This window comes from Patiria miniata, unplaced genomic scaffold (assembly GCF_015706575.1).
Source record: "Patiria miniata isolate m_02_andy unplaced genomic scaffold, ASM1570657v1 HiC_scaffold_27, whole genome shotgun sequence".
NCBI lineage: Eukaryota > Metazoa > Echinodermata > Asteroidea > Valvatida > Asterinidae > Patiria > Patiria miniata.
In genome coordinates this window covers 6,560,352-6,588,185 of record NW_024037066.1, presented here as the reverse complement: position 1 = coordinate 6,588,185, position 27,834 = coordinate 6,560,352, and the positions used below count along the sequence as shown (strand labels likewise).

The 27,834-nt window shown below is 40.1% G+C and overlaps 1 protein-coding gene across 3 annotated transcripts in view; it reads left to right on the top strand.

The window, feature by feature from the left end:
* Nucleotides 1–27,264, top strand: part of LOC119734328 (serine/threonine-protein phosphatase 1 regulatory subunit 10-like) — a 35,102-nt gene extending 7,838 nt beyond the window's left edge. Inside the window, exons 3-21 of one of the 3 annotated variants that reach the window (XM_038207766.1) lie at nucleotides 6,133–6,233; nucleotides 7,010–7,096; nucleotides 7,673–7,808; nucleotides 8,071–8,122; nucleotides 8,473–8,916; nucleotides 9,428–9,536; nucleotides 9,961–10,139; nucleotides 10,651–10,763; nucleotides 13,380–13,457; nucleotides 15,422–15,446; nucleotides 15,968–16,174; nucleotides 16,517–16,650; nucleotides 17,535–17,741; nucleotides 18,670–18,696; nucleotides 20,358–20,684; nucleotides 21,383–21,470; nucleotides 21,924–22,085; nucleotides 22,362–22,544; nucleotides 23,049–27,264. In XM_038207766.1, coding sequence (XP_038063694.1) covers nucleotides 6,133–6,233; nucleotides 7,010–7,096; nucleotides 7,673–7,808; nucleotides 8,071–8,122; nucleotides 8,473–8,916; nucleotides 9,428–9,536; nucleotides 9,961–10,139; nucleotides 10,651–10,763; nucleotides 13,380–13,457; nucleotides 15,422–15,446; nucleotides 15,968–16,174; nucleotides 16,517–16,650; nucleotides 17,535–17,741; nucleotides 18,670–18,696; nucleotides 20,358–20,684; nucleotides 21,383–21,470; nucleotides 21,924–22,085; nucleotides 22,362–22,544; nucleotides 23,049–23,167 — 2,778 coding nt within the window. In that variant the 3' untranslated portion in view covers nucleotides 23,168–27,264. The remainder of the gene's footprint in view (nucleotides 1–6,132; nucleotides 6,234–7,009; nucleotides 7,097–7,672; nucleotides 7,809–8,070; nucleotides 8,123–8,472; nucleotides 8,917–9,427; nucleotides 9,537–9,960; nucleotides 10,140–10,650; nucleotides 10,764–13,379; nucleotides 13,458–15,421; nucleotides 15,447–15,967; nucleotides 16,175–16,516; nucleotides 16,651–17,534; nucleotides 17,742–18,669; nucleotides 18,697–20,357; nucleotides 20,685–21,382; nucleotides 21,471–21,923; nucleotides 22,086–22,361; nucleotides 22,545–23,048) is intronic. The other 2 variants (XM_038207768.1, XM_038207767.1) reach the window with 2 other exon arrangements.
* The last annotated feature ends 570 nt before the right edge of the window (nucleotides 27,265–27,834 follow it).

Below are 27,834 nucleotides of genomic sequence, written 5' to 3'. Positions count from 1 at the left end.
CTCCCTTCGGGGGATTTTGGCAGACAAGCTGTCTGTACCAAGTCCATCAAAATCCACCTATAGTGCCACTGTCTTGTGGTGGATTTCAGTGGGCTTTGTTTGGTCCTGAAGCATTATGTGAAGCAGGGTCAGTGATGGATTTTGGCGGACATGGTCCAGTACTTAGTAAAAGACAGTAGGGAGTTAGGGTTGAGCCCCACTTTGGCCTAAAAAATGTGACTCAAATGACTACCTAGACCCTCGGACCAAATTGATCTAGTACCAGCTTGTACTGTCCTGTATGTTATAAAGCGAGATGTTTTGGTTCCCGAAAGGGCCAGGCTAATGTTCCCTGTACTTGTCTCATCTGACTGACTGTCACTTGTTACTTATTTCACAATGATTGATTGACTGACTGGCACTTGTTACTTATTTCTCAATGATTGATTGACTGACTACTGGCACTTGTTACTTATTACGTAATACCTATCTCAACGATTGGTTGACTGACTGTCACTTGTTACTTATTACGTAATACCTATCTCAATGATTGATTGACTGACTGTCACTTGTTACTTATTACGTAATACCTATCTCAACGATTGATTGACTGACTGTCACTTGTTACTTATTTCTCAATGATTGATTAACTGACTACTGGCACTTGTTACTTATTACGTAATACCTATCTCAACGATTGATTGACTGTCTGTCACTTGTTACTTATTTCTCGATAATAGATTGACTGACTGCTGGCACTTGTTACTTATTACGTAATACCTATCTCAACGATTGATTGACTGACTGTCACTTGTTACTTATTTCTCAATGATTGATTGACCGACTACTGGCACTTGTTACTTATTACGTAATACCTATCTCAACGATTGATTGACTGACTGTCACTTGTTACTTATTTCTCAATGATTGATTGACTGACTACTGGCACCTGTTACTTATTACGTAATACCTATCTCAACGATTGATTGACTGACTGGCACTTGTTACTTATTTCTCAATGATTGATTGACTGACTACTGGCACCTGTTACTTATTACGTAATACCTATCTCAACGATTGATTGACTGTCTGTCACTTGTTACTTATTTCTCGATAATAGATTGACTGACTGCTGGCACTTGTTACTTATTACGTAATACCTATCTCAACGATTGATTGACTGACTGTCACTTGTTACTTATTTCTCAATGATTGATTGACCGACTACTGGCACTTGTTACTTATTACGTAATACCTATCTCAACGATTGATTGACTGACTGTCACTTGTTACTTATTTCTCAATGATTGATTGACTGACTACTGGCACCTGTTACTTATTACGTAATACCTATCTCAACGATTGATTGACTGACTGGCACTTGTTACTTATTTCTCAATGATTGATTGACTGACTACTGGCACCTGTTACTTATTACGTAATACCTATCTCAACGATTGATTGACTGACTGTCACTTGTTACTTATTTCTCAATGATTGATTGACTGACTACTGGCACCTGTTACTTATTACGTAATACCTATCTCAACGATTGATTGACTGACTGTCACTTGTTACTTATTTCTCAATGATTGATTGACTGACTACTGGCACTTGTTACTTATTACGTAATACCTATCTCAACGATTGATTGACTGACTGTCAGTTGTTACTTATTTCTCAGTGATTGATTGACTGACTACTGGCACTTGTTACTTATTACGTAATACCTATCTCAATGATTGATTGACTGACTTGTCACTTGTTACTTATTTCTCAATGATTGATTGACTTACTACTGGCACTTGTTACTTATTACGTAATACCTATCTCAACGATTGATTGACTGACTGTCACTTGTTACTTACACTGGTTACGTAATACCAATCTCAGTGATTGATTGACTGACTGACAGTCACTTGCTGCACTGGTTTAGTACAGCAATTTGCCATAGTTCCCCTCAGATTCCAATAATAATCAAGTAATATTTTTTTGCCCCGTCCCTCACATCAATATTTCATGTTCATACACCTCAAATCACCGCTGGTGGGGGCATATAACATACGGGGTTGGGAGGTTACTCTGTGTTTAGTACCTGCATTGTTGGAGAAAAAAAAAGCTTGGCTCATATTCCATAAACATTTATTGGATTGGGACCTTTGGATTTCATCCTGCATGTTTGCTTTGTTGATTGATTTATTTCAACCCTCGAAGCAAAGAAATAAATCTGCAGTACATTTTGGGGTTCTCTTTTCTTTTTCTTTTTTTTGGTCAATTCTATTTGAAACTGAAAAATGTTGGAATGTCTGCCTTGGACTTTGCCCATAAAATACAGAACCTGTTTGTTTAAAGATGTTCTATCACTACTTGTACCTGATGCATATTATATATTTTTGGGGGGGGGGGAGGGATATGCATATTTTCAAAGGAAGTGCCAACTTTTGGTGTTACTTGGGTTCTTTTGTTTCAACAGCTTTTGATAATGAAAATATTATTTCTTTTTTTTCTGGGAAAAGGGTTAAGGTATCGAATATTTCTAGAACATCTGTTTATCCTCATGATGCACTAGCCCATATATATTCACACCGACACCCCTTCACTGACATGAACCCCCCCCCCCTTTCACTGCCTTCCCCTTTGCCCCCCTCCCCCTCCCCTTTTTATATCCACACGATAGACAATTTGAGTCACAAATTTCCCTTTGTTAACCAGTATCCCATTATAATTTTCAAGGTCCCATGCATTGATAGCAGCAGCACACACATGACCTATTTAGCCAGGGATATTGATTGATCCATTTTAACCTGTCGCAATAACGCATAACAATCACAGCCCTACAAACTTCTCTGTACTGTTCATTCAATTTAAAATAAGCTAAAATATCAGCTGCCATAAATTAGATTGGGTCCTTGGAGTCTATTTGCAGACTGTATAGTCATTGTGATTAGGTGGGTTGGGTGCCAGGTCAGTAAGGTTAAGTTAAGCCGCATCTGAATTATGTGGCTACGCTGCAGTGGCTTCCATATACACGTGTGTAATTTTCAGCCGAAGCCAAGTAATTTGGACACAGCCTTACTTGCCTCTTACCCAAAATGAAAAGGGAAAAACATTCATGACAGTTCAATAAGATATCAATTTATCAATTTGTGACTTAGAAAGTTACCGGCACGCCATGCGTGTCTGATGCTGCATATTCTGTATTTATAGTTGCATACCTGTGCGCTTGAAATGTTGAATTTTTTTTTTGCGAACAAATTTTCAATTTGTATGTTTTGTTTTAACAATAAAACTTTTATTCCAATTTTGGGCATCTGTAACCCTCTTTCAGAGGGTTTTCATTTTACGCACAAATGAACCTGCCCTGCAAAAGCGGAATTATTGGCTGGCAGCCAATAATTGAATTAATTCAATAACTAATTCAATGTCTCATTCAAAAGTAAATAACTTTTTATATTTTATATCGCAAGAGTTAGCCACATTTAGCCACGCCCCTTAGAAAACCGTATGGAATTTTGTACGTTAAGTTTTGTTTCTCAGATTTTTAAGTGTCCATTTGTATATCATGTAATTGGGCAGTATTTCACGGTGACTGCTCTATGTTCCGACACCCCTATGTTCCGACAACCTAGATTGTGTTACTCCCGGTTAGGGTTAGGAATAGGAATATGTGCAGTCGGAACATAGAGGTGTAACCGTATTTCACAAGTTGACACAATTCTACTGCGATAGGTGAATTGAGAAAGCAAATCTATTTTTCAAGGTGAAACTAAAAAATAGCACGGAAAAACACATCTTTAAAAATTGAGCTTTCATCATTAAACTTTACAGCAGTTCATATTCGAGTGTTATATATTTCAAACGCTTAATTAAAGGGGAAAATATAAACTCCTGTAGATAAAGGAGTAGTGGTTGAAATTTTCAGATTTGAATGAAAGGGAACAATACCACTGTTTTGGGCATGGGAGGGGATTTTTTTGTAAAATGGATCTAGAACTGGTGATTGGAGATTGACTCGGGGGGGGGGGGGGTGGTTGAAAAGTGATGCGGGACAGGCATGGGTGGGGGAGGGCGTGGGGGAGGGGCAAGTGGGTTTTTTTGCATACATTTATGGGGAAAGCATTGCTGCCTAGAGATGGGGAAATTAGTGCAGGGTTTCGTGTGAAGCATTCATGTAGAATGTGAAACCCCACCCATTTTAATAATGGATCAATCCATTGAGTCAAATGCAATGGGAGCGACATTCATAAATCACTACAAAATTACCATACATTTTTGTGAGTGGGGGTGGGTGGGCCTGTTTATTTTCTAGAAGGATGCTCGACGCACAGTCAATTGGACAAGTGCGCACAATGTGCATTTGAGGAGATTTAAGTGGGAAGGACATATTAAGGGTTTTATTTGGCCAAGTAGTCTTTCAGAATTCCCTATGCAAAAACCAAAGCTATAACAACCACCAAAAGAATTGTTCTAACGGTTGGTTTTTATCCTGTGCATATGTGAAAATATGGGCTACTAGGACAATCACAATTTTCTATTTTTATTTCCACTTTGCAAGTGGCTTATTGGGACATGCACCTCAAATCTTTGTTGACAATGACATGCTCCAATATTTGTGAGTGGATCAAACCATTCTATAATGAAATTCATCTTTTGTTTTGGTTTGCTGCTTAGTTCCGGGGGGGGGGGGGGGGGGCGGCTGGTGAAGGGAATGGATTTGTTGACGGGTGGATTTGTGTGTTGGTGGGGGGACGTTGTATTACAGGCTTTTTCAGCAGTATTTTTTCCTGTTCACACAATACCTTTACTTGTAAATTTACAGGTATGATAAGATAGTGTAATTAGCTAGACAAAGTAAGATTTTAGCATGACGTGTGTCAATTTTTTTTCACTTGCAAACTTGAGTGTCTTTTTTCTTTTTTTTCATCTGTAATGTATACTGTGTTAATAGTTTGTAAAGTTTGGGTTTGTGTATAAACACTTTGTTTCCACTTGTGAAGAATAAAAGGTTGCAAAATCACAACAGTTGTTTCCCTTGTTGGTTATTGTAATGTGTATACAGGTAATACAGTTGTGAATGAAGCTGACTTGAGATTAATCAAAAGATATAAAACAAAGGAAGTTAAGTGAAATTTGGACACAGTTAAAATATGGGCACCTGCTGTTTCTTTCTAAATTTGCTTGTATCTCAAAACCAGGTGATTTTTTTTTTATTTATTTTATTGAAATATATATTGGGCTAATGAATACATGACTCATTTCTTACATTTTCTAACAGGCATGCAACTTTTCCTCGGATCCGCTGATTTCCTCATTTTTTACTTCTCATGAATGCCATTACAAATTGAAAAACACTGTACAAAGTCCTGTGTGGTCTTGGGAGTTTACTCGTTTTTTTCTCTAAATTCCCAGTTGCATGCCTGGGATCCAAAGATCCAAAGTAAAACGAAGATTTTTAAAGATGCACATTTTTTGAGGGTGCAATCCTGGTATCTATAGTTACTGGCTGAGTATTGACAATCAGAAATGTAAAGGGGCATTGGTGTAAAATCCTTATAATGAACATGAAAATGAGCAGATTGGTGGCAAATGAATTAAATTCTGATTTTTGGACTTCAAGGAGTCTTTAATGACCTCTTTGCAACTTTAAAATAAGCCAAACAAATACAGTTCCTCATTACATTAGAATCTCATTTGATTTTTTTTTATAACAGTTTATTTATGATTAACAAGGAAATGGAGAAACAAGGCGATCACCTTGAAAAGGAATCTTTAATGATTGTGTTCATTGATATTCAAATATACAATTGTTTTGGTTTTATTTCAAATTTTGGTCAAGCTCAGCTATAAGCTGTTAAGTTGTTTTACTATGGAAATGGGTTCTGAAAGCTTTTGTCTTGAAACTTTTAATTCAATTTGAGTGAAGAAACTTAAAAAAAAAAAAAAAAACCTTCACTTGGCTAAGAAATGCTGTGGGTCTCTCAAAAATTAAAACTTGTTTCTCCAGAAATTTTAGTTAGCATAGACAGTTTACCCACTTATGTATGCGTTTTGTTAGCCTTGAAAGATAATAGTTTCATCAATTTAACTGAAATGTCTATAAACCTGAATGATTCATGTTAATCCTATAATTTGTTTTTCTTTCTGTTTACTTAGTCTAATGCGGTGGATCCGTACCAGTTGTTGAAGGCCCTTGGGCCGTTACTGACGGCAGACGGAGCCATTAAGAATGAAGCTCAAGTCCCCAGAATTGCTGGGTAAGTTTTGTTTTTCATTTCTTTATCTGGGCAAAAATTAAAGCTGATTTTTCGAACATTTAGACCATTTGTTTTACTGAGCATATAACATATTTTATTTGAAATTGTCTCTAATTTGAAGTGTTGCAATTGAAATATAATAAGTTTGTAATATTCACTGATGTGAACATTTATGTCCAGTGTATATTTCTGTTATTAACTTCAAAATTTTGGAAATTTAAATTAGGTTCAAATGTGGAGTGAGGAATAATTGAGAAGTTAAGATTTGATTTGATGATGTTATTAAGTAAGAATGTACGAAAGTAAATCTGTGCAAATTTGAAATTTATATTTGTTGCTGAAAATGTTTGCATTGTAGTGCATTAAAATTAACGACATAGCAAGAAATAGCTGGAGCAAGAATTACACTTTCATTTTTTATTCATAGAGGTTATATGACTTCTGTTGTGTTGTTCTGGATGTTGGTCAAATCGGGCCCATTTAGCTTTTATCTTGCAGTCTTTTCATAAAAAATGTCCATCATATCGCTTGGTTTCACTGGCTTACACATCCATGTTTTTCATTGTCCTGCCAGAAAACTTTGCACCACTCATTAATAGTGTCTGCAAGAGGTTTTGTGTCGTGCTATCAATTTTTTTTTTTTGGGGGGGGGGGGAGAGAGCTATAACCTTCAATTACTTTAAGCTGCCACATTAATTTGGTAGTTTCTTGCTAATCTGTATCTTCCTTGGTGTAATAATTTTTGTTGGCGTTTCACTTTGGTTTGATCATTGCAGTTTGATGAATGGAGCCAGAAAACTTGTCAGTCGCTGCATCTACGTGAACATTCTACGGGCGACCGATAATGAACAGTTACTCGGAAGGTAGCTGGTCAGGTTTTGTGTTAAACAAGATGATTGTGACTTTTCAGCCTAAATCACTTGCTTGTTTAACCTCTTTTATTAAAAAGCTTTTGGCATTTTTGTCAAAGTATTTTTATTTTATAATTGATGTTTACTCTTATACTTAAGCATTATTATTGGATTCTCACGCAAAAAGATCGTGACAAATTCAAAAATAGTAATTTCAGATCTGTAAAACATTGTTGTGTTGTGGTTCTGACAATATTTTTTTTTTAAAAATACAAATTATAATAATCGATTGGCTGAAATAAATTACTGTGAATTACTATCTTGTGCTGTCATCTGAAGAAGCATGAATTGGATTGGTGCAGTCCCCTGCAGACAACGTTTGACTGGGTTTTCATTCCTTGCTAATTATTCCCTGGATTTTCATTATAAAACTATTCCAGTGGATTTTCCCTACCTCCAGAATTAAACATTTCATCATCCTCTGCTCTCACAATGTTTCTTTTGTGTCTTCAGTTTTATTAACCTTACATTCCAAAGCTAGTAGAAATTAAGGAATTATTTAGAAAATTGCATTTTGTATTTTTGCAGCTTTGTGTCAAGCGGGGGCTGGGAGCTCCTCAATACCTGGCTTCAAGAGGCCAAGGAATCCAACAACATCGCCTTCTTGACAAACCTCCTGAAAGCCCTCAGAAAACTCCCTGTCACCATTGGCATCCTGAAGAAAGTAAGTCAGAGTCTTCTTATTTATGAGTCTTTATCTTTTCAGAGAAGTATTACAGAGCATTGTGTAAATTGCAGATACCATGTAACAAAATTATGTATTTACTTTTCTGTGAAAGTTCAGTGATGGTCAGTGGTGGGTCTAAAGGGGGAGGGGGGGGGGTGGTTAAACATTGTTTGTAAATCATATTGATTTACTGTCATGAACTCTCTGTTGTTTTTATTCTGATAAACAAATTTTATTTTGGTATTTGTGAATTTGCCAGAACAACACTGCCAAGCTGATCAAGCAGATGAGCAAAACAGAAACGGATGAAAGTAAGTTGTCGTCCTCAATTCTACACCAGTCATTAGTAATTCAGATAATTGTTTTTATATTTCACTTTTATGGGTCAAAAAGTGCTTGATACAACTAGTATGTTCAGTTGACCGTAATGTGTGTGCATAGGCATAAGTTGGGGCTTGATCCCTGGCTGTATGATATTGTGGTTTTAAGACTTCTTATGTTTGCCAAGATATTAACAAATTAGGAGGACGCCTACACAGGGCTGGATAGCTCAGTTTGTAGAGCAGCGATATGGCCCCAGAGTCTGGTGACTCAAACCCCTCTCGTGTCAGTTTCCTTTGTTCACTTTAAAACAAAAAAAAATCTAAAATCAATTGCACAGGTTTGAAGGCCTTGGCAGGGGACGTTGTTTCCGAGTGGATGAAAGTCATCAAGCAGACCCATGAGAACTCAGACGGCAAACCCACCTCCACCTCCAACGTCGTCAAGAAGAAGAAAAAGAAACTCGTCAAAACGGACGCCTCCAAAGGGGAGAACGAGAAGGACGCCGAAACCGACAGCAATGCCAACCCGACCTCCAAAAAACTGAAAACCGAAAAGGAGAGCAGCGCCAAATCGGAACTCAATCACGAGAGAACCAAGAAAGAAAACTCCTCCAAGATGGACCCTGATGCCAAGAGGAGGTTGTCTGCGGAAGGGAAGTCGCCAAAGTCGGAGAAAACTCTGTCCAATGTTGCCAAGGAGGAGAACAATGCAGATGACAACGAAGAGAAGCCGAGGCTTGGAAAGATCAAGAGACCAGCCCACACTAAATTCAGGTCAACAGGTATGCAAGGAAGGACGTACACTTTCCAAAAAGAAAAGAAATTTCCAAGTAGATAAATTTTATTTGAACTGGGGTTGCTGCTCGGAGAGATTCTCATCGGTTGTGACTGCTATTGTTTAGTTTGAATCCAGGGTTTCATTTCAGTCAAGACCCTTCATATTACCCTGAGGAGGTTGTAAGTCTTTGAAGTCTAAAGGTCAGTCATACTCCATGCGAAAGTGAGAGCAAAGCCATTTTCATGACGTCAACAATCAAACTTTCCATTGTAAAGTTTGCCCGTTACCATTACTTTGACGCAAAGTACAACTGGCCTTAAGCATAATATTTAATGAAGGAAGAAATGAATTACCTCATGTTTACCTGGAAACTTACATGGAATACAGATGGAAAAGCCGTCCAAGGATTTTGTTTGTTTTCACATTACCTGCAGATTTCTGTTATCCCCGAAGGAAAAGCCGTTGTTGTCAGTTTGAGGTCACTTTTTTTTTTGGCCATTTCTTTCTCAAATTAGGGCTAGAAAAAGCATCAACGTTACCACCCTTCAAGATCAAGAAGAAGTCAGCCGAAGCTCCGCCCATCATCAACAAAGGAGATAAGGCAGCGCCAATCAAACGGGAAGGGTAAGCTTCTCAATTTGATTCCTTTCCATATTCAGATCTTTTCTTCTTTGATCACTTTTTGGTTGAAGACAGAAAAGTTTTGAATGACGAGGTTTGAAAGTCGGAACCTGAAAGTGGATGTCCCTTCACGGAGCTGGTATGTGTTTAGAAATTGGTTTCATATTTCCTTCTCTCTCATAAAGTTCCCTGAAAGATTGGCAGCCTGCTTACACTGGCGAGCTCGATGGTCAAGCGGTTTAAGCAAGAGGTCATTGGTTCCAGTCTCCCAAACAAGCTCGTGAATTTTTCACGCAAGCTCTTCGACAGCATTTAGTAAAAGTTACATCATTGAAAGGCAAAACCCAATCTTAAAACCTTGTCCATGGTCTTTTATTTGTATATGTTATTTTTGTTCACCCGATTTATAATTTTCCGAAATGTTCAGCCCAATCTTTGGGAAGTCCCTCCTCCCTCCAGAGAAGAAACCCAAATTGGACACCCCAACATCCTCAGCTCCTTCCAAGACGACATCATCAACGTCCTCGATAACCACTGCCTCCACGTCAGCAACGTCAGCGAGTAACAACCACGGCAGGACGAAGCTTATCCCTGCAAAAGCCAAATGTAAGTCTACTTGCTTTATCCTTTGATCAAACCGATGGCAATATAATTCTGTTATTCATCTCTTTCGCCACTTGTGTATTTATTAGCTACCCAAGGTCTGACCTCTGACCTTTTCACGTGAACGGTGAAAGATCCGCCGTTTTTGGACGTCTAGCGTGATGCTTGATCGATGTACATTGCATTACGATTAATTGCATTGATCATCTTTGGATGGAATTAATCTCCAAAAAGTCATTGGTTTACCCAAAACAAATTGAACAGAAAATGAAAGATGATCAAATAAGCTTTAATTTGGTGTGTGTCTCAAACACCTTGGAGAGTTGTGAATATTTTTCCTGAATTTTGGAAGTGGGCTTATTCATCACTGGGGTCTATGGCAGTTTATTTACTGGTTTGCAACAGTAGACGTCCAATATGGAGGGTGTGTGAGTGACCACTGACCTGTGACGTCACGTGAAATTCCTTGATAACAATGCACTAGATAATGTTAACTCTTGCATTTTTTCTGCAGTGGTACATGAGAGCTCTAATTTCATGGATGCACTCAACGCACCTGCCATCCCAGTCAGGAAAGTGAAGCTGAAGAAATCGCAACCCAAGCCGACGTCTCCCACAACCAACAAGGTACTGCTTCTGTTAATCATTTCACTCCACATGTCATACGATAGTGTGGCTGCATGTGTATACGCTTAGTGTTGTAGAGTTTCATTGTTCACAGCAAGTGTAGAAGCTGTTTTGGTTGCAGGTGTATGTGTATACATATGGGCAATTCCACGGTTACTCACATTACATTTTTGATGTACTTTTGAGTTTCCTTGGGCTGTAATTACCTTACTGAAAAGGTTTAATAACTGTTATCCCCATGGTAGATAGAGTAGACCTAGACCTACCTAAGCACCAAAGATGACATCCAGAAAAATGTGTTATGTATGATAAACAAGACGCACAAAATCGTTTACTCACGTTACATTTTCGTACTTACTTGGTACTTGGTTGGTTTCCTCCTGAAACATCCTCTAGGGATCTTGACTAGGAGGTTGACAGTTAAACATCAGAAACCCTTCATAGTGTGAGTAACCGTGGAATTGCACATATGGTTATGTCACTCTTCATGACCATGGTTGAGATGTTTATCTGTCTTTTTTTTCTGTTCTGGATGTATTTTTGAGACTTTCTGTTTGAAATTGAAATTTGTTACCGAGTTGTTGTTCAGTGCAACAGTAGGTCTACCCTTGTCATAGGTTTGAATCCCAGGTATTCATGCAAATGTCATGATCAGCAAAAATCATGACTAAAACATTTCATGTTAAAGCTGTGTTCCCCGTGCTCTTCAACAAATTAAATTTGTTTTCTCTTAATAAATTTTCTAGTAGTATGTTTATTTCTACCAAAAACCTCCTTTTTTGGGGGAGGGGCATCTGAAACCCTCTGAGAATGGGGTTTAATGCTGGTCAGAAATAGATCCGCCCTTCAAGCAGATAGACTCACAATCTATGCATTATCGATATTGTAAAGCAGGAACCAGCCTGCCCCGAAGTACAGAGGTATTGACCTATCGCCGTTTGCGAGTTAGCCACGCCCCTTAGACAACCCTATAGAATTTTTGTACACCAAGTTTTGTTTGTCTCCGATTTTGCGCGTTCCGCGTCCATTTGTATATCATGTAATTGGACAATATTTCACAAGCTGCGTTGACGCGATTCTAACGCGATTCTACCGCGATTCTACCGCGATAGGTCAATTGTCAGGCCGCTAGCAATTTAAAATAACTAAACTTGGGCTGATTTGTTTCGGTCAGTGTCTCATCCACAAAGTGAATTACATATTGCTAGAAAAAGAGGAAGCTATATTTCAGGGTGAAACTTAAAAGTAGCATGGGAAATGTATCTTTAAACATACTATTAGATATCAGCATTATGTCTTTCTGGTTTCTCTTATCATTTGTAGGAATGCAAACAATTATTAAGATCCCTGTCGACTGGGATTTAGAGTGTAGACGAATTGGTGATAACTTTTAACAGAGGGTGTTTAATTGTAATTACATTGGATTTTTTTGTTTTGTGTCAATTAATATTCTAGAGTCGTTCCATTTAAAAAGAAACAGTTGAAAAAAGTTGACCTCCCTCAATGATTACACGATGACGAGGCTGAGCCAGACCTCTTGTTTCCATGGCAACACCGACGTCACATATTCTATGGGATGTTGGTATAATCTGTCGCTTGGATACAGTGACGGTCTGGCACTCAATTGATGCAAAGAGCAAGGCATTTGTCTGAGAGGGAGTTGGCATCATTTTTCTGTAGAGGTTTCCTACCTTAGGCTGAGAAAATGTTTACTTTAAATGCTGTTAAGTTATTAAAATGTTGTAGCTTGTGCAAAGATATGAGTAATTTTAATTCTAAACATGTCATATATGCATCTTTGTAATCATAATAATAATTTATTGATATAGCACACAAATCAACCAAACAGGTTCTCAAGGCGTGGCACATTATTGTTACCCCTTCTCACAGGGCTAATGGGAACAAGCCAAGGACCATCTCAGCTCCCTGGGGAGTATGCAGCTCAATGGTGCCATATCGGCACAATGGGCTAAATTAAACACACAACTATCTCTGTCCTCTGTCTCATTTACTCCTTGTTGGGAGAAGCAAAGTGTCCTGCCCACCATAACCCCAGGCTGGACTCGAACCCTCAACCCTTTGTATAGACTAGGCCAAAAAAAAATAATAGTTCTGCTTCCGGTTACCCTACCTTCCCTATTCTGACAGCCCCTACCCTAATTTTTTTGGGGGAAAATGAGGATAAAAAACCTGAAAACCATCAATTACTACCTTTTACCTTTTGACTACACGCAGACACCTCCATAGGATCGCACACAAAAAAATTGGCCCCCCCCCCAAAAAAAAGATTCCCTACCTACCTACCCTATTTTCAAATGCCATGTAATCGGAAGCAGATTTATTTATTTTTTGCCTAAATAGTGAGGTTGTACAAATTAAATCTTATGCTTGAGCCGCTTGTACATTTTGTCAAGTTGTAAAGATCCAACTTATTAAAGTACAGTGTGACGTTTTTATGTTTTAATCCTGGAACTGTCTTATAGATACATGTGTCTCTCTGTCTTGCTCACTGGGTTAGTTCACATCTTTAAGCCAGGGTTTTGAGAAAAAAAACCGTGAGGGACCCTAAAGGAGTTAGCAATCTTTTTTGTTTCATTTTTGTTTTTGTTGGTTCAGCCGGCTAGTCATCCAGACACCTCCAAGGGTAGTAGGGCCAAAGAGGAGGAATCGGTGGGCAAAGTTGAGAGCCCCCAGGTAAATCAAGACAAGTCCGTGGTGTGTTTTTGACTCCTTCCTGTAGCAAAGTAGAACTGTCTCTTTGACTGCTTGCTGTGTGGTGTGTTTTTATCAAACCTTACCCGTGGGTGTTCATTAACGAACCATCCTGAATCTGCCAGAATCCTGCTTTTCAGTAACCCAGTCATGTTTGGATCCTTTGTACTTTATCCGCTCCGTTCACAAATACCCCCTTATTGGTAAGGAAAGTACAGTTGGGGGTGACCGACCGACGCCATCTTGCCTGACTGCAATTTTGCTGCGACGCGCGGCCGTACCACTGCGTGTACATAGTACAAATCCCCAGGGGTACGTGCGTCACACACAAGGAACGGTGCGCGTCAACCAGCTAAATGTCCCGCCCATGGGACGTCGTTGCTAGGTAAAAGGGCACCCTCTTTCGTTCGCGCACGGAGACCTTACAAAATGTGGGTGTCAACAGAGGTCCATGTACAGTAAAGGTGGCTGGAATATCATACATTCCTGGATCAGTCAATAGGCTGCGTGCGAAAACAAGAGAGGGCGCTGTTTTAGCACTGACGAGAGCCTCATGGACGGGACGCATCATGTGTTCCAAAAGCCACTGAAATTTACAAAGTTTGTTGGGAACAGTTTAAGGTCACCAGATGAGATTACACATTCAGAGACTGAAGACTGGCATCATCTCCAAATTCTTTTTACTCCTTTTTTGTTAAGTACAAAGTTGAAATTGTGGTTTATTGTCACAAAAAAGTTTTGTCCTTTACAGGGGTGTGATATCTCAGCTTTGTAACTGATTTCAGCTTTTTTTGTTTTGGATTTTAGCTTTTTTCCCTCACTTGCTGTGTACAAAAGTATAGGAGATGTCTTTTACACCTTTTCCAGCTGTTTTCAGATATTTTTATCAGTGGTCACCCACACCCCTGCCTTTAACATCATAGTAGAATATAGATCGTAGTTTAACCGTGACCTGTATGTACAGTAGTTCAACCGTAGAAGTAGTAATTTCCATTCATGAGCGTGGTTTGTGTGTTTGACTCACCGTAGTTGTTTTTAGCTTGTTGAACTGAAGCAGTTTGTTATTTCTCGCTGGTGAATGATGGAGCTATCTTTTGATATTTTGTAGCAATTTGCAGTAAGCAGACGCTTCTAACCTTTTTCATAATCAGCTTTGTCTGGCTCAGGTATCAGATACCATTGACAATGGGTGAGGGGGGATGCTTTGACTTATTTGTGAAATCTTTTGACTAATGAGTTGTTGTATTGTCCTATCATGCTGAAATTAATCTGCTAACCCTGACCATCTTGAGATCTTTGTCATCTAGTGTTACCTCACAAAATGTCTCGGCAGTTGTAATTGTCTCTTGTTGAAATGCTGTGTCCAAAATCAATTGGATTCTATTGTAGACAAAAGGGTTGCTGGGCAAATGAGAAGTTTAATAGCTTGAAGTGGGAAATAAAATAGTACTTCAAAAAAAAGTTTTTGAATTTTACTTTTTTAAGTTTCGAACACTCCAAAGTATATTCCTTCTGTCTGTGAATCTGGGCTCATCCAAGCTCTTGTTGTGAGTGCATTAACCCTAACTGTCAACTTGTCAAGGCTTTTTTTTTGCAAGGAATCTTCCTGATTCCTCCACCATCACCCCTTGCAAGAAACTGTGGCAGGGGCATCGTGTGAAGTAAGAGTGGCACGGCTCTCCTTCCTCAATCCCACAAACTCCAACAAACCTGTTGGTGGATTTTGGAGGATGTTGGGGAGTTATGGTGTGAATTTAATACCAGTGGTGCAAATGTCACTGACGCTTATCCGGTATGTAGTGCTATTCTAATGGTGGTGGTGTTCACCTGCCTGCTTACTGGATTTGGTGAAAGAGCTTGCTTACTGAACTTAATTTTACAAAAGTATTTTGTGAAACAAGAAGAAGTCCTTTCATTTGCCACATTTCTTTCTCTTTTGATTACAGGAAACAAAACCAGACCCGCCAAAGTGTAAGTGAAAATTTCTGGAGATTTTCTTATAAAACTGAAAATTCCAGTGCTGTTTTTCATCTTTTCAAAACTGATTCATCTGTGGAAAATTTCTTACATATCTTTTCATAATATTGTGTTTCTAAAAGGCACGTAAGAACATTGGTAATTGCTGGAAACGCACCTACAAAGAGCAAATAATCCTATACCTTTCAACTCACAGTTTTCTTAAATGAATCAACACCTTGTAGGATTGAGTGAGGTATAAGTTGTTTACTCATCAACACAGAGAAGAGTGAAAATCCAGTGCATTGAAATTGAACCAAAATTGCATTTCATATTATTCTTTGCTGAGATTAGAAGAAAAAAATGTAAATGTAAGGTTAAACTTTACACCCATTCTGTATTCTGTGAATAACCCTTTTGCTCAATACTTTACACCCATTCTGTTAAACTTTACACCCATTCTGTATTCTGTGAATAACCCTTTTGCTCAATACTTTGTAATTATTTTCTTTGTCTGATGTACATATGTCCTACAGTCCGTTTCTACTCTTCCGGTCAAAACGACGAAGATAACTCGGAAAAGTCGGAGAGCAAAGACGAGGTGAGCAACGCTGACAAAAAGAACTCGGGCGGAACAGGGAACTTGAAGTTGATACCAACGAAGTCGAAGAAGTGCGTCAAGTGGAAAGACGATGATAAACTGGTAGACATCTTATACTTTGAGATGGACGAAACGGAAAGAGGTTAGCATCAAACTACTGAAACTTTAATTTTTTTTGCTTCTCAATCTACATTTTTGTCAAGCTGTTTTGCCTTTTTTGATTTGCAAAGACTAGAGAATTAGGTTCACTCCTAATCCTTAGCATTACTTTTCAACGTGTGCGACTGGCTCTGGAAAATGGACGGACAAAAAAATTGAAAGCTTCTGTCGGATAAAACAGGAAAAGGGTGCAGAGAAAATTCAGTCATTTCTTAAAATGTGCCTACGTAGCATTCTTTATACATCTTAGTGCTCTTCTTCAGCTTCTGACAATGATTCTCTGTTACAAATAATTGAAGCTTTCTTTCTTTTCTTTTTTTTAAAGAGAATGTGAATAGACCTAAGGACTTCCGGAATGCCGCACACCTTGAGATGGTCATGGAGCGAGAGACCATTAAGAATGCCAAACTGCAAGGCGAGGGAGCCAGTCCAAGCCTTGGGGGCAATGACCTCCTGCCGGTGAGTTCACCCCCAACCCCTCAACCCCAGCCCACCCTCAACCCCCCACCCAATCCTCAATCCCCCCCCCCCTTCAACCCCAACCACTCCCACCCCTTTTCCAAACCCCAAGAGGATGGACGTCTCCTTGGGAAAACTGTAGGTTTCCAACCCCTCAACCCCAGCCCACCCTACACCACCCTCAACCCCCACCCAATCCTCAATCACCTCAAACAACCCCCCTCCCTTCAACCCCAACCACTCACCCCCCCCCCCCCCCCCACTCCCACCCCTACTCCAAACCCCAAGAGGATGGATGTCTCCTTGGGAAAACTGTAGGTTTCCAACCCCTCAACCCCAGCCCACCCTACCCCACCCCACCATCAACCCCCACCCAATCCTCAATCCCCTTAAACACCCCCCCCCTTTAACCCCAACCACTCCCCCCACTCCCACCCCTACTCCAAAGCCCAAGAAGATGAATGTCTCCTTGGGAAAACTGTAGGTTCTAATCAACCAAGTCTATTTCTTATATTCCTTGCCCTCGGCTTTAAGTCGATCTCTGATTCCCTAACCATTTTTTAGCCCAGACTGCTTGCCCCAAATAATCCAACTCCACTTGGCTTCCTATCCTACAATCTGACGTGTTCGCATCAGAAAAAATAGACTCATATTGAGTCAGAGTCTCCGAAAGTTTGAGGACTCAAAACATCAGGAGGTTGGAGCCTGATGCAAAGTAGGAAGTACAGTCGAGGGTTCAGAAATGGCCACCGTTGTCTTGGCAATCCTAAATAGCATTTTAACTGATCTTTTTAAACCAGAAGAAAAGCAAAACTGTTCTTCCAAGAACAAGTTGATCTAATCTTCTGTTTTTTCATTCCTTTTATAATAAAAAAACCCTTCAGTGGCACGCCCTAGTTCGTATTCAGGTGGTTGACGTCCCCCCGGTGGACTACGGGGTCAACAGCCTTGAGAAAGGCATCCAGAAACAGCGAGAGATGATCGTCCTTCAGGAGATCTACTTTGACAAGAACATGATCCCCGACACGCCCAAGGAGCCCGATCCGGAACCCTTTGAGCCCAAGGAACCAACCAGAATCCCCTTGGAAGATGTGAGTTGCTCACTGAATGCACGTTCATGATTTAAAAAGAAAAATATTAAAAGCCAGATACACTATTTATCCCACGACTGTACATTAAAGAACTCGTGAAATGTGTTACAAACATTTGTTTGTACACACATGTGCAAGAGGATGGTTTGTTGACTAACATTGACTTTTATTCATCATTATTTGTTCCAAGAATTTCACTAAGTAACTCAGATGTCTTTGTGTTGACCCTAACCCTTTCCATTTGTTGATGCCATGTTTACAAAATGTCTGCCTTGTGTATGCATTTACAAGTGTGTATGGTTGAATATTTTTCCCATCTGTCAGTCGGTCTTGTCTGTTGGGGTCATTGCTTTGGTATGCCCAGTTATCATTTGGATTTCTTTTTCCCCCCTTTTTTTTTTGGGGGGGGATTCTTTTGGGTGTTTTTTTTTTGGCCAGTAGGATGAAAGATGGCCGGTCGGTTGGCCAGCAGAGTCAAGGCCAGTTTGGCCAATTCAGTGATCCACAGAGGATAAAATCCACTTGTGGGGTATTTTTGTTTGTTGGTTGGTTTATTTTTTGGTTTATTTGTTTTTGTTTTAGTTTTATTGGCCAGTAGGATGGCAGGTGGCCGGTCAGTTGGCCAGCAGACTCCAGGCCAGTTTGGCCAATTCAGTGATCCACAGAGGAAAAAAATCCACTTGTGGGGATATTTGGTTGGTTTGTTGGTTTATTTGTTTGTTTATGTTTTGTTTTGTTCTTGGGCTATTTCTATGACTTATTCTCACACCGGCTTACATAATCTTATCCATTTCTTTCACTCCTCTCTAATAACTACGAAATCTCCTCACAACTCTTTGTCGGTCTGTTTGTCCCTCCTTTTGTTGTTTGTCCACGAAAGATGTGTCTTTGTAAACTCTGTCCTTTTTTATTTCATAACTAACCCAAGGAGACCAAGAGGAAACCTGAGGACGAAGTGAGTTGTCTGTGTTGTCTGTCCTTCATTAACGCTATCTGTATGTCTGTCTGTCTATCTGTCTGTCTGTTTCAACTTAACAGTTTTGACCCTCGTAGGTCTTCATGCAAAACACTTGATTGGCTTTTAATCTTTTGTGTGTAAGTCCTTGGAGGGTTTGCGTCCAAAAAATCAAAAATCTAAATTTATACCTGTTCTTCATGAAGGAAAGTCCTTGAATTTTGGGTCCCTCTCTGGAAGTCCTCAGATTTTGGAGGGGCCTTAGCACTGCTCAAAATTAAATTTCTCGAGTTTCATACCTGTCTTGAGAAGTCCTAGAATTTTATAATCTGTCCGGTAATTTCTGACCCACATGTATTCTGGGATATATTGGAATATTTTTACATGCCACAGATAGTTCTTGAATTTCAAACTTGTCCTGGAAAGCCCTGGAATTTTTAACTCCTCCTGGGGAGTCCTGGATATTTTGAATGCTGGGAAATCCAGTAATTTTGGACTTGTCTTGAGATTTCTTGATATTTTTTTGTTTATTACCTGTCCTGGAAAGACTTTAGGACCTTTAGTCCTTGATCTTGAGTCTTTCCATGTAATGTAATTTTGCCATTGGGGATCTGCTTATTTCACTAGCTCTGTCCGTTGTGTTCAGTTTGTCATTATGACCACATAGCCATTTTTTTCTGGCTTTTTTAATAATGCAAGCTACATTTCTGTCGTGGCCACCTGTGTGTTGTAAATTATTGCCGTCTTTCCATGTCAATTGTGAGCCGTAAATTTGCAGTGTTTTTTTAAAACCTTTGCTTTTAGTCTGCCTAATACAAGGCTGGGTCCTGTTTTTATCTTTGCATGAAGACACGCCATTATTCATGTAATGAGTTCTGCATGGTCTATTCTCGCTATTGTTATTTTGTAATAAATAAGTTTCTATTTCAATATGGGCGTACAGCAGACCAATCAGTGACAGACCAATCAGAGTGTACACTCTGAGAGGCTCTTAGTAATAGCTGATGCATTGTTGCAGCACTTGTTTAATAAAGCCCTAATCTTTCCAAATTCTCCAAAATCCTCTTTGCAAAATGGAGGATTTTTCAGGATTGAGGCTATATGGCAAAAATGTGTGGCTGATTTTGGAGGATGCACTGTGTCAAGGTCTTAGGCCGGACCTTGTGTTGTTTATGCTCAGCTGCGCTTAACTTGAGGCCTAGATTATACTTGAAATCCTCCGCACTGCTCCAGGATGTCACTGGCTCTGCCTCAACATATTGACAGTGATTGCTGGATGATTTTGCAGGATTGAGGCAGTGGTCACTCCTCCAAGGACCACAGTCAAGAAATAACGGATAATTTTGGAGGATTGAGGCTGTATGCTATTTTTACAGGGAGACAGTTGGAGGATTTTACATGATTAAGGTTGCATCTTAGCAAAATGCCTAGGGAGTTAGGGTTATAATCTTCATAGACCAGTTGTTTTTGTACAATAGCTGGAAAAATGCTTCTATCATTGAAGGGTTTCATGAGTGTAAGATGATGTCACTAGTTTGGGTTTCATTATCTACTCCTTGAGTTTCCTGTGATGCCATGGAAATGGCTCTTGATCATCAACAGACTTCCCTATGTATAAGATCTGATAACCAAATCCCCCCGCCTTTTGCTTCTCTCTCTAGGAGACTGCCGATTCCTCCCAAGGCTCTACACCTCTCTACTCAGAACCCATGCTGCCTGGCAACCACTCTGCCCATCCCCCGCCCCACCCAGGGACCCTTATCATCCCACAGGGCATCACTCTACCCCCGGGCCTACAGCTGGACAACCTCCCACCGGCCATCGCGAGCCTGGTCCAACAGATACCGGCCAATCTCCCCGGGGGACTCCCTCCCGCATTGCAGGCGGGGAGCCAGGGTCAGCCCATGCCCGGCCCGGGTAGGCCCAACGATCCCCCGTCCACAAGCGCCACAATCACCAACGTGCAAAATCTGCTCAATTCAATTATGGTGAGATTTTCGATAACTCTGTGCAAATATGACAAATGTTTACAACTAACTTTTAGGCTTCACTGTCAAATGCAAAAATGTTTATAACTTGAAAATTGTAAATCAACATTAGGTTTTTGCCCTTCACCGACGTATAAACACTGTATACTCGGTGTCTACCTCCCGAGAAAAAGTTGAAAAAAATCACTCGGGTGGGACTTGAACCCACAACCTCTTGCTTTCTAGTGCAGACGTCTTACTCCTCGACCACCGAGCTTGCGGGATCAGTTGGCATTGTGGTACCCGCTGCTACATGTACATCAGATTGGAACCAGCCAACCGAATCTTATTTTTTCCCACTTTCACTGAGGAGGTAACACACTGAGTATACAGTGTTTATATGTCGGTGAAGGGCAAAACATAATATTGATTTACATCGCCCTGACGCAAAATTTTTTTATGAATAGTTGAAATTTTAACATCAAAAAATAATTGTTAAATGTGAAAATTGGGTTTTACCAATATAAAGGTATGAAGTGTCAAAGTTACTAACAGTAGAACCTGTCGTGCGGTTGTGTAAAAAAAAAATTCCCGAAGTATTGTCTTTGAGCAGTGGACATCCATGAAGAATTCTGAGGAGGAATGCCCATTTGGATCTTTTAATACCACAGTATATTGGAAGTTGATATATTTTTGCTATGTTGCTTTTTTTATCAAAGGGTAACCAAGGTGGTGCACAGCCCACGCAAGAGGAACTGACCAACAAACTCAGGGATATGCTGGAACCATTCAAGAACCAATTACCAGGTATTAATACTCACAGTGAACAGGGAATTCCCCCTTCTTGAGGGGCGGATCCTAGGTGGCACATGGGAGGGGGACTGTAAGGATACACTATAGTCTGACTGGACCACAAATGACACAAGTTTCATTTGAGATTTCCTATTTTCCATGTTTCCATATACATGTACATTGCTACCATTGCTATATATCATCATTGCTGCTGTCATCTGGGAATTACATGCATCTCATTTCGAATGCATCCTTGTTGAGTATACTTGAATATTTTTTTATTAATTGTTTCTCTCTGTGCCCAGCTTAATGTTCAGCATTCTTTTGTAATGTCTGAAAAAGGGTTTATTTAGAAAATGCTTATATTAGGTGTTTTTGGGACCGTCAACACAAACAGCGGGCTTCTGAATTTCCTCCAAAAACACCCTCAATGTAACATTTCCTGACATCATTTTTCTTCTCCTTAAGGATCATTAGGTCCACCACAGCCCAACCTCCCTGGCGGGCCCAACTTCAACCCTGAGGGCTGGGGACCCAGAGGCCCCCCAGGCCCACCAGGTCCCCCAGGCCCCCCAGGCCCCGGCCCAGGTCCAGTACGAGGCAGAGGCGGGATGGGTCCTCGCTTTGGAGGTAAGACTCAAAAAATGTTTTATCACCTCGGAGCAAATTTGCACAGTAACTGTTGTTAACCGTAGTTAGACTATCTTCACTCAAACCAGTGCTACTTTCATGAGTGGACACAGTTGATTCATGTGGACCATTGTAATAATAATGTCGTTGCCCTTCAACTGCCTTTGTTGCTGGTAAGAGAGCGCCCTCTAGTGAATGCACAGCTATAATGAACAACTTATCAACATGTCGTTCTTGCATCATATTTTTCGACTTTTTATTCTCCATTTACATCAGGACCAGGAAGAGGTGGTTTCAATCCACGCTTCAACGGACCCCCGTTCCCCAATGGTCCGGCGCGGTTCCCCGGCCCTGGTGGGCCACCAGACATGCCCCCTAGGGGTCCTCCACGACCTCTCATGGGGGGCGGTGGTCCCTGGCCACGTGGCGGCGGTGGTGGGGGTGGACGCGGGAGGGGAGGTACTGTCAAGCTTTGTTTATTTTTCTTATTTAAATGTGACTTGATACAATTGGCTTTTGTATCACAAGGTTTTACGTTGTACTTACAGTAAAAATCGAACATGGGGAGGTAATAAAGGAGTATAAGGCAGGGTGCTAGGCTTGCATTTCAGCAACTTAGTTATCAAGACCCTTTGTTTTCACATATTTTCTAAAACATTAGAAAGAACCTATTCTGTTCCCTTTGACACATCACATAATTCACTTTAAAATTAATAGATTACCACGATTTAAACATTTTTTCCTCCAATCGGATTGGCATGGGAGGAGTTGAAAAAAACCTGATCTCCCCCTCCCCCCAAAAAAATTAATAAAAGAGGAGTGGTAAAATCAAAACAATTTCAGAAAGAACTTCTTGGGTCTCTAGAAACAGTGCAGAAAATACCAAACCCCAAACACTCTAAAGTTTAAAGAAATTGAGATATATCAAAAACGAATCATTTTTTTTCCCCCTCTGTCAAACAGCTATCAATTTTGCAGCTCGTCCAATATGCAGGCACTTCATGACGCCGCGGGGCTGCGAGAGGGCCCAGTCTTGTCAGTTCTACCATCCAGGAATCAACGGGCCGCCGTTGACGCAATGATGTCCCGCCTCGGACCATCCTCAACTGAGCAGAAACCTCCTAAACACTGCGCTGATGGTTTCGGCAAAACACTACCAGGATGATAGACTGTGTATACTGCCCTCTTGTGGACTCGGACGACCAAGTGATAGCCCAAGATTCCTCTGAGGTGTCGTGTCAGTCGAGAAGGATAGCCAAAGACATCACCGTACTTGATTCCATCTCACTGATAGCGCCTGCAACTTGACTGCTCATCAGTCGTCAGTGGATTTTTTTTTACCATGCTTACAGATGGGTGAAGATGCAGGGTCTTCCCTTGCGGAGCACTGAGACAAGAGACAGAGTTTCTTAGAACTCTGAGATGAACCCGCACTCTTCAAGTGATGACGGGTCAAACTCTTCCTGCCCAATGCAGCCGGACACTAACGGTCCTGACTACTTGCATTGAAACAGAATCGGGCAGCTATCTCTCTGGTATGGCCACCTGTTCCTTGTGATGCCCTGTCTGTTGCCGCTGCTTCCTGACTTCCCGGAGGCTTCACATGACCTTTGAACTTCTCTCCCAACTGGTTTGCCCAGGTTGTGCAGAGCAGCACAGTATGAAAAAGACAAGAGTCGTCATGCGTGCTTCAGAACATTTCATGAACTGGAACCATTTCAATTTTAAACATTGATCACCGTTAAAAGTCAAGACCCTCCTGTGGTGGTCACTCACAGAATCTCCTTCATTTTGTATTCCTGATCATATCTTCCACCCCTTTCGTTTTATACTGTTTCCATTGCCAATTTACATGTAAATCTCGAATCCGAAATCGCAAGTTTATAAGTTAATCGCCTGCATATTTAAAGTGAACAACCCTCCCCCACACCCATTCTCCGGTCCCTGAAAAAAAATTGACTCAATCTACCTTGTATTTGCTTTGAACATTTGAGCCTCTGAAAATACCTTTCATTCACCATATTTGGTTTTTTGGTTTAACAATTTTGAAATCGAGGAAATATTAACGCCCCCTTTATTAAAAGTTGTTGCACTTGTTCCTTTACGAATCGTCGAATTGGAAACATTTTCAGAGCTTGCCTTAGGGGCAAAGTTTTGTAACTACTTTAAGTTTGAACAGGCTGAACTTAATCCTCCACAATACTTTCTGAAATAGTTTGTGGCACAGGGGGATGCTAGAGCTACCATAAATTGTTCCCCATTTCTGAAATGGGGAGGAGCAATCATTACCTGGAGGGAGGGGTCGGGGTGTAGAGTTGGCCCATTTGTTCACCAGGCCCCTTTTAATTGATTGAGAACCCTAAGGCTATGTAAAGTCCAGTTTGGTGTTTATGGCAGGGTGACACTTTTAGACCCCTCCCACTTTTCTTGCATCCAAGGCCCACCCCAAGATATGGACACTTTTATGGACCATTTTTTTTCGGGGTTTTTCTAAATAATTGGGGGAAAAAGCAGGACACTGCAGGAGGGGGATGGGTGGGGGTAAAGGGGGCCCTTCCGAGTAGAACTAATGAAGATAGGCATGCAGAAGGGAAAAAGTAACAAACAAAACAAAGAATGTACTCGACAAGGAATGGGATGCAATGTACGAAGTCATATGGGGACATTCCTCACAATCTAAACACTATAGATGTACTGATAAATGGACTTGCCTTGGTGGTCTTTTGAGAAGCCCTGTGCATTGGTTTAGTTGGGGCAGGGCCAAAGGTGGAAGAAAAATGGGGTCATATGATTACGAGTTGGAAAGAATGTCTTTTGACAAACTACTCGTTTAGGGCATTATTACATATTTAAAACACAGTAACTTAAAGTTGGTAGGTGTTTGTTCTTGTTAAAAGACCGGTTGAGCCTTGAAGAGGGCTCCATTTCTTTTTAATGGTATGCTACATACCTATTTCAACATGATTTTGGGCCGAAAAGTGAAGACTATCTGCTACCAATGAATTGTGCTGGTTTAAATTAATAACCAAATGGTTCACATATGATTTACATGACTCTTGTATATCTAACGAACATCGTTTTGTATGTATACAATGCCAGTCTTTTTTACAATATATATTTTGTGATATTTTTGTAAACTGCTTTGTTTTGCTTAATTTTTGCGTGCTGTATATAAAGTTAGACTGTCTAATCCTTTTTTCAGAACATAAGCAAAGCAGTTTTGATTAAAAGAGGATACCATATTGTCCGACAGACAAGACGGATGATAAAGACCGGGAAAAAATAACAGTTCTCAACTAGCGAGGACGGAAAGTGGATAGCATAATGTACTAGACTTATATCATATCCCCGCACACCATCAATGAGCGTGCGTGCGGCGCCTGCAGCGAGATGTTTGTCACCGATGAGAAAATAAAGTAATATTCATGATGGGGGCGTTTCCCATTGAACGCGGTTGGGAGCGTGCATAAGTAATTAGCACTCTCCCGCGTGTACATAATGCGCTGCAAATACGTACCCGAATGTAAAAGTGGTACGTGTAGGCGGATACGCTGTACAAGTACCTGCGCATTAATTTCTCTGGCGATGCGCACAGCGTACAGTGATTTTGCTAATTTGCATAATCCGGAACACTTCGCGCGCATATCAACGGATGCACATTCAGAACAGGAAGTTTTGATTTGGGGGAAAAGTTATCGAAGCTAACACATGTATGTTGCAACGCAAGTAAACTGAGGGACAAGTTCCATATAGTGACAAAGCCTTTGTGAAAATGTCCGAATAAGCGGGGAGGGGGTTGGCTAATCGTGAAACTGCATATATCACTTCAGAATATTAAAATTACACAAGCAATTTTATTTTTTACAGAATTACAAGCACTCAGTTAAAATGCAATGATACGTTCATGTACATAATATGAGAAGTTGATACAAGACTAATTTATTAATAGCTCCGTGACCCGTGAAAGTAAAATTAAAAAAGACAAAAAACTGAAACATTGAGTTACTTATACCAACTAGCCGATGCTGATTTCTAAAACATTTTTTTGCCGGAATACCAAAGTAACGACCAAGTCCGTATTTTTCTTTAATGTCATAAGGATAGGCCTATATGTTTATGTAAAAGAAGAAACACTGAATAATCTAATGCGGCACTAAATAATAAGGTGGGTTTTTTTTTCAATCTCTAGTGAGCGATACAAAGACAAAGTGGAATTTGCAACTGGGAAAAAAAGTATATTTTAATGATCACGCTTTCACTTAATTGAAATCGCGCAATAGAGAAGATGTTGCCGAGAACAGTACGTAAAACCATAGTGATCAAACTGGATTAGATATGTAACAATGGGAAATGCAAATCATTTCGATTCCACAGTCGCACTCTTCATTCTTGCTATTATTTTGGGAGGGGTCTGGGCGTATCTGACATGCCTAGTTCCAAAAAAAGAGTAAAACGGACTTTTCAAGCTAAATTTTTGTCCACGCTCCCTTATCCGATTTTCAATGTGTGTCATTAAAATCTTAGTCGAAATGGGTTTCTTTTTTGTAAATTATATAATAAGGTTATTTTCCACCTAACATTTTGGGGTTTTTTAATCGGACTTGCTATTGCTGCCCCAGTCACGTACTGTGCGGGCGGGGGCGGCACAGCTGAATGTTGCCGGCCCCCGGTGCGTCTGGGGGCTGAGCTGCGGTGGGATGCAATCTTAACTATCACGCACTCACAGCGCAATCTTAATTCTGATGTCAACTTATGAATAAACTGAAATGGTTGGGCAATGAAACAATCGAGAAAAAATATTTGGGTTGGCAATTACTTTAGCTCATAATTGAAGCTTTCTGATTATCAAAATGTTGGTTATGTGTTGCATTCTCGGTCGGGTTTAGAGACGAAAAACTTTTGAAATCGTCAACTCTCGCCCGTAATGATTCAGTTTATCTTCTTCCTTTAAAAAGTTGATGTTTGTTACATAAAATATGTAAATAAGTAGAATGAAAGTAATGAAGATATTGTTTATATCATGGATGAAGTTTTGCATCATGTTGCTTTCGAGTGACACTTTTAAGTTTGATATACTTGATTCGGATTATTTTCTTGGTTAATCTCCTGCAGATAAATGTAAGAAAATGTACAGTTGATCAAGCCAAGATGGCTTATAAATAAATAAAGCATAACAATACTATTTGTTTGTAATGGCAATGCTTGCATGTTTTGTTTTCCGTGTTTATGTGTTTGTTTGTTGGTCTGTATTTGTCGTTTTGAGTATACTTGAACTTGAGTTATGTTTGGAGTTTTCATTTAGAGGGTGCGATACTGCTTTGCGGCGCTCCAACCGTTCCTAATGCAAAGATCCTGAAAATAATAAAGTAGCACATATTAATGGGTTTTTTTTCTCTGATGATTTATAAAGTCAGTCTGCTGCATGCTCACACCACTGATCTCTATTTTTAGAAATCAGTGGCTCGCACAGTCGATTTCATTTATGAGGCTGGTGCATTATGGGGCTTGCAAACGTGTCCTTTAAATACTACCTAGCTTAATGAAAAAAAAATAATCCAGGCAGTTTCCAGACGGCTGATTACAATCAATTTCATATTTTAAGAAACGGTTTCATCCAAATGGTAACTTACTTAATGTCACAATTGGTTGCAAAGATAACTTAATATCAACAAATGGTGTGAAAAAGCTCTCTTAATAAGGATATTAAAAGTTTTTGGCGAAAGGGACCATGGCTCGAGCAATGAATGTA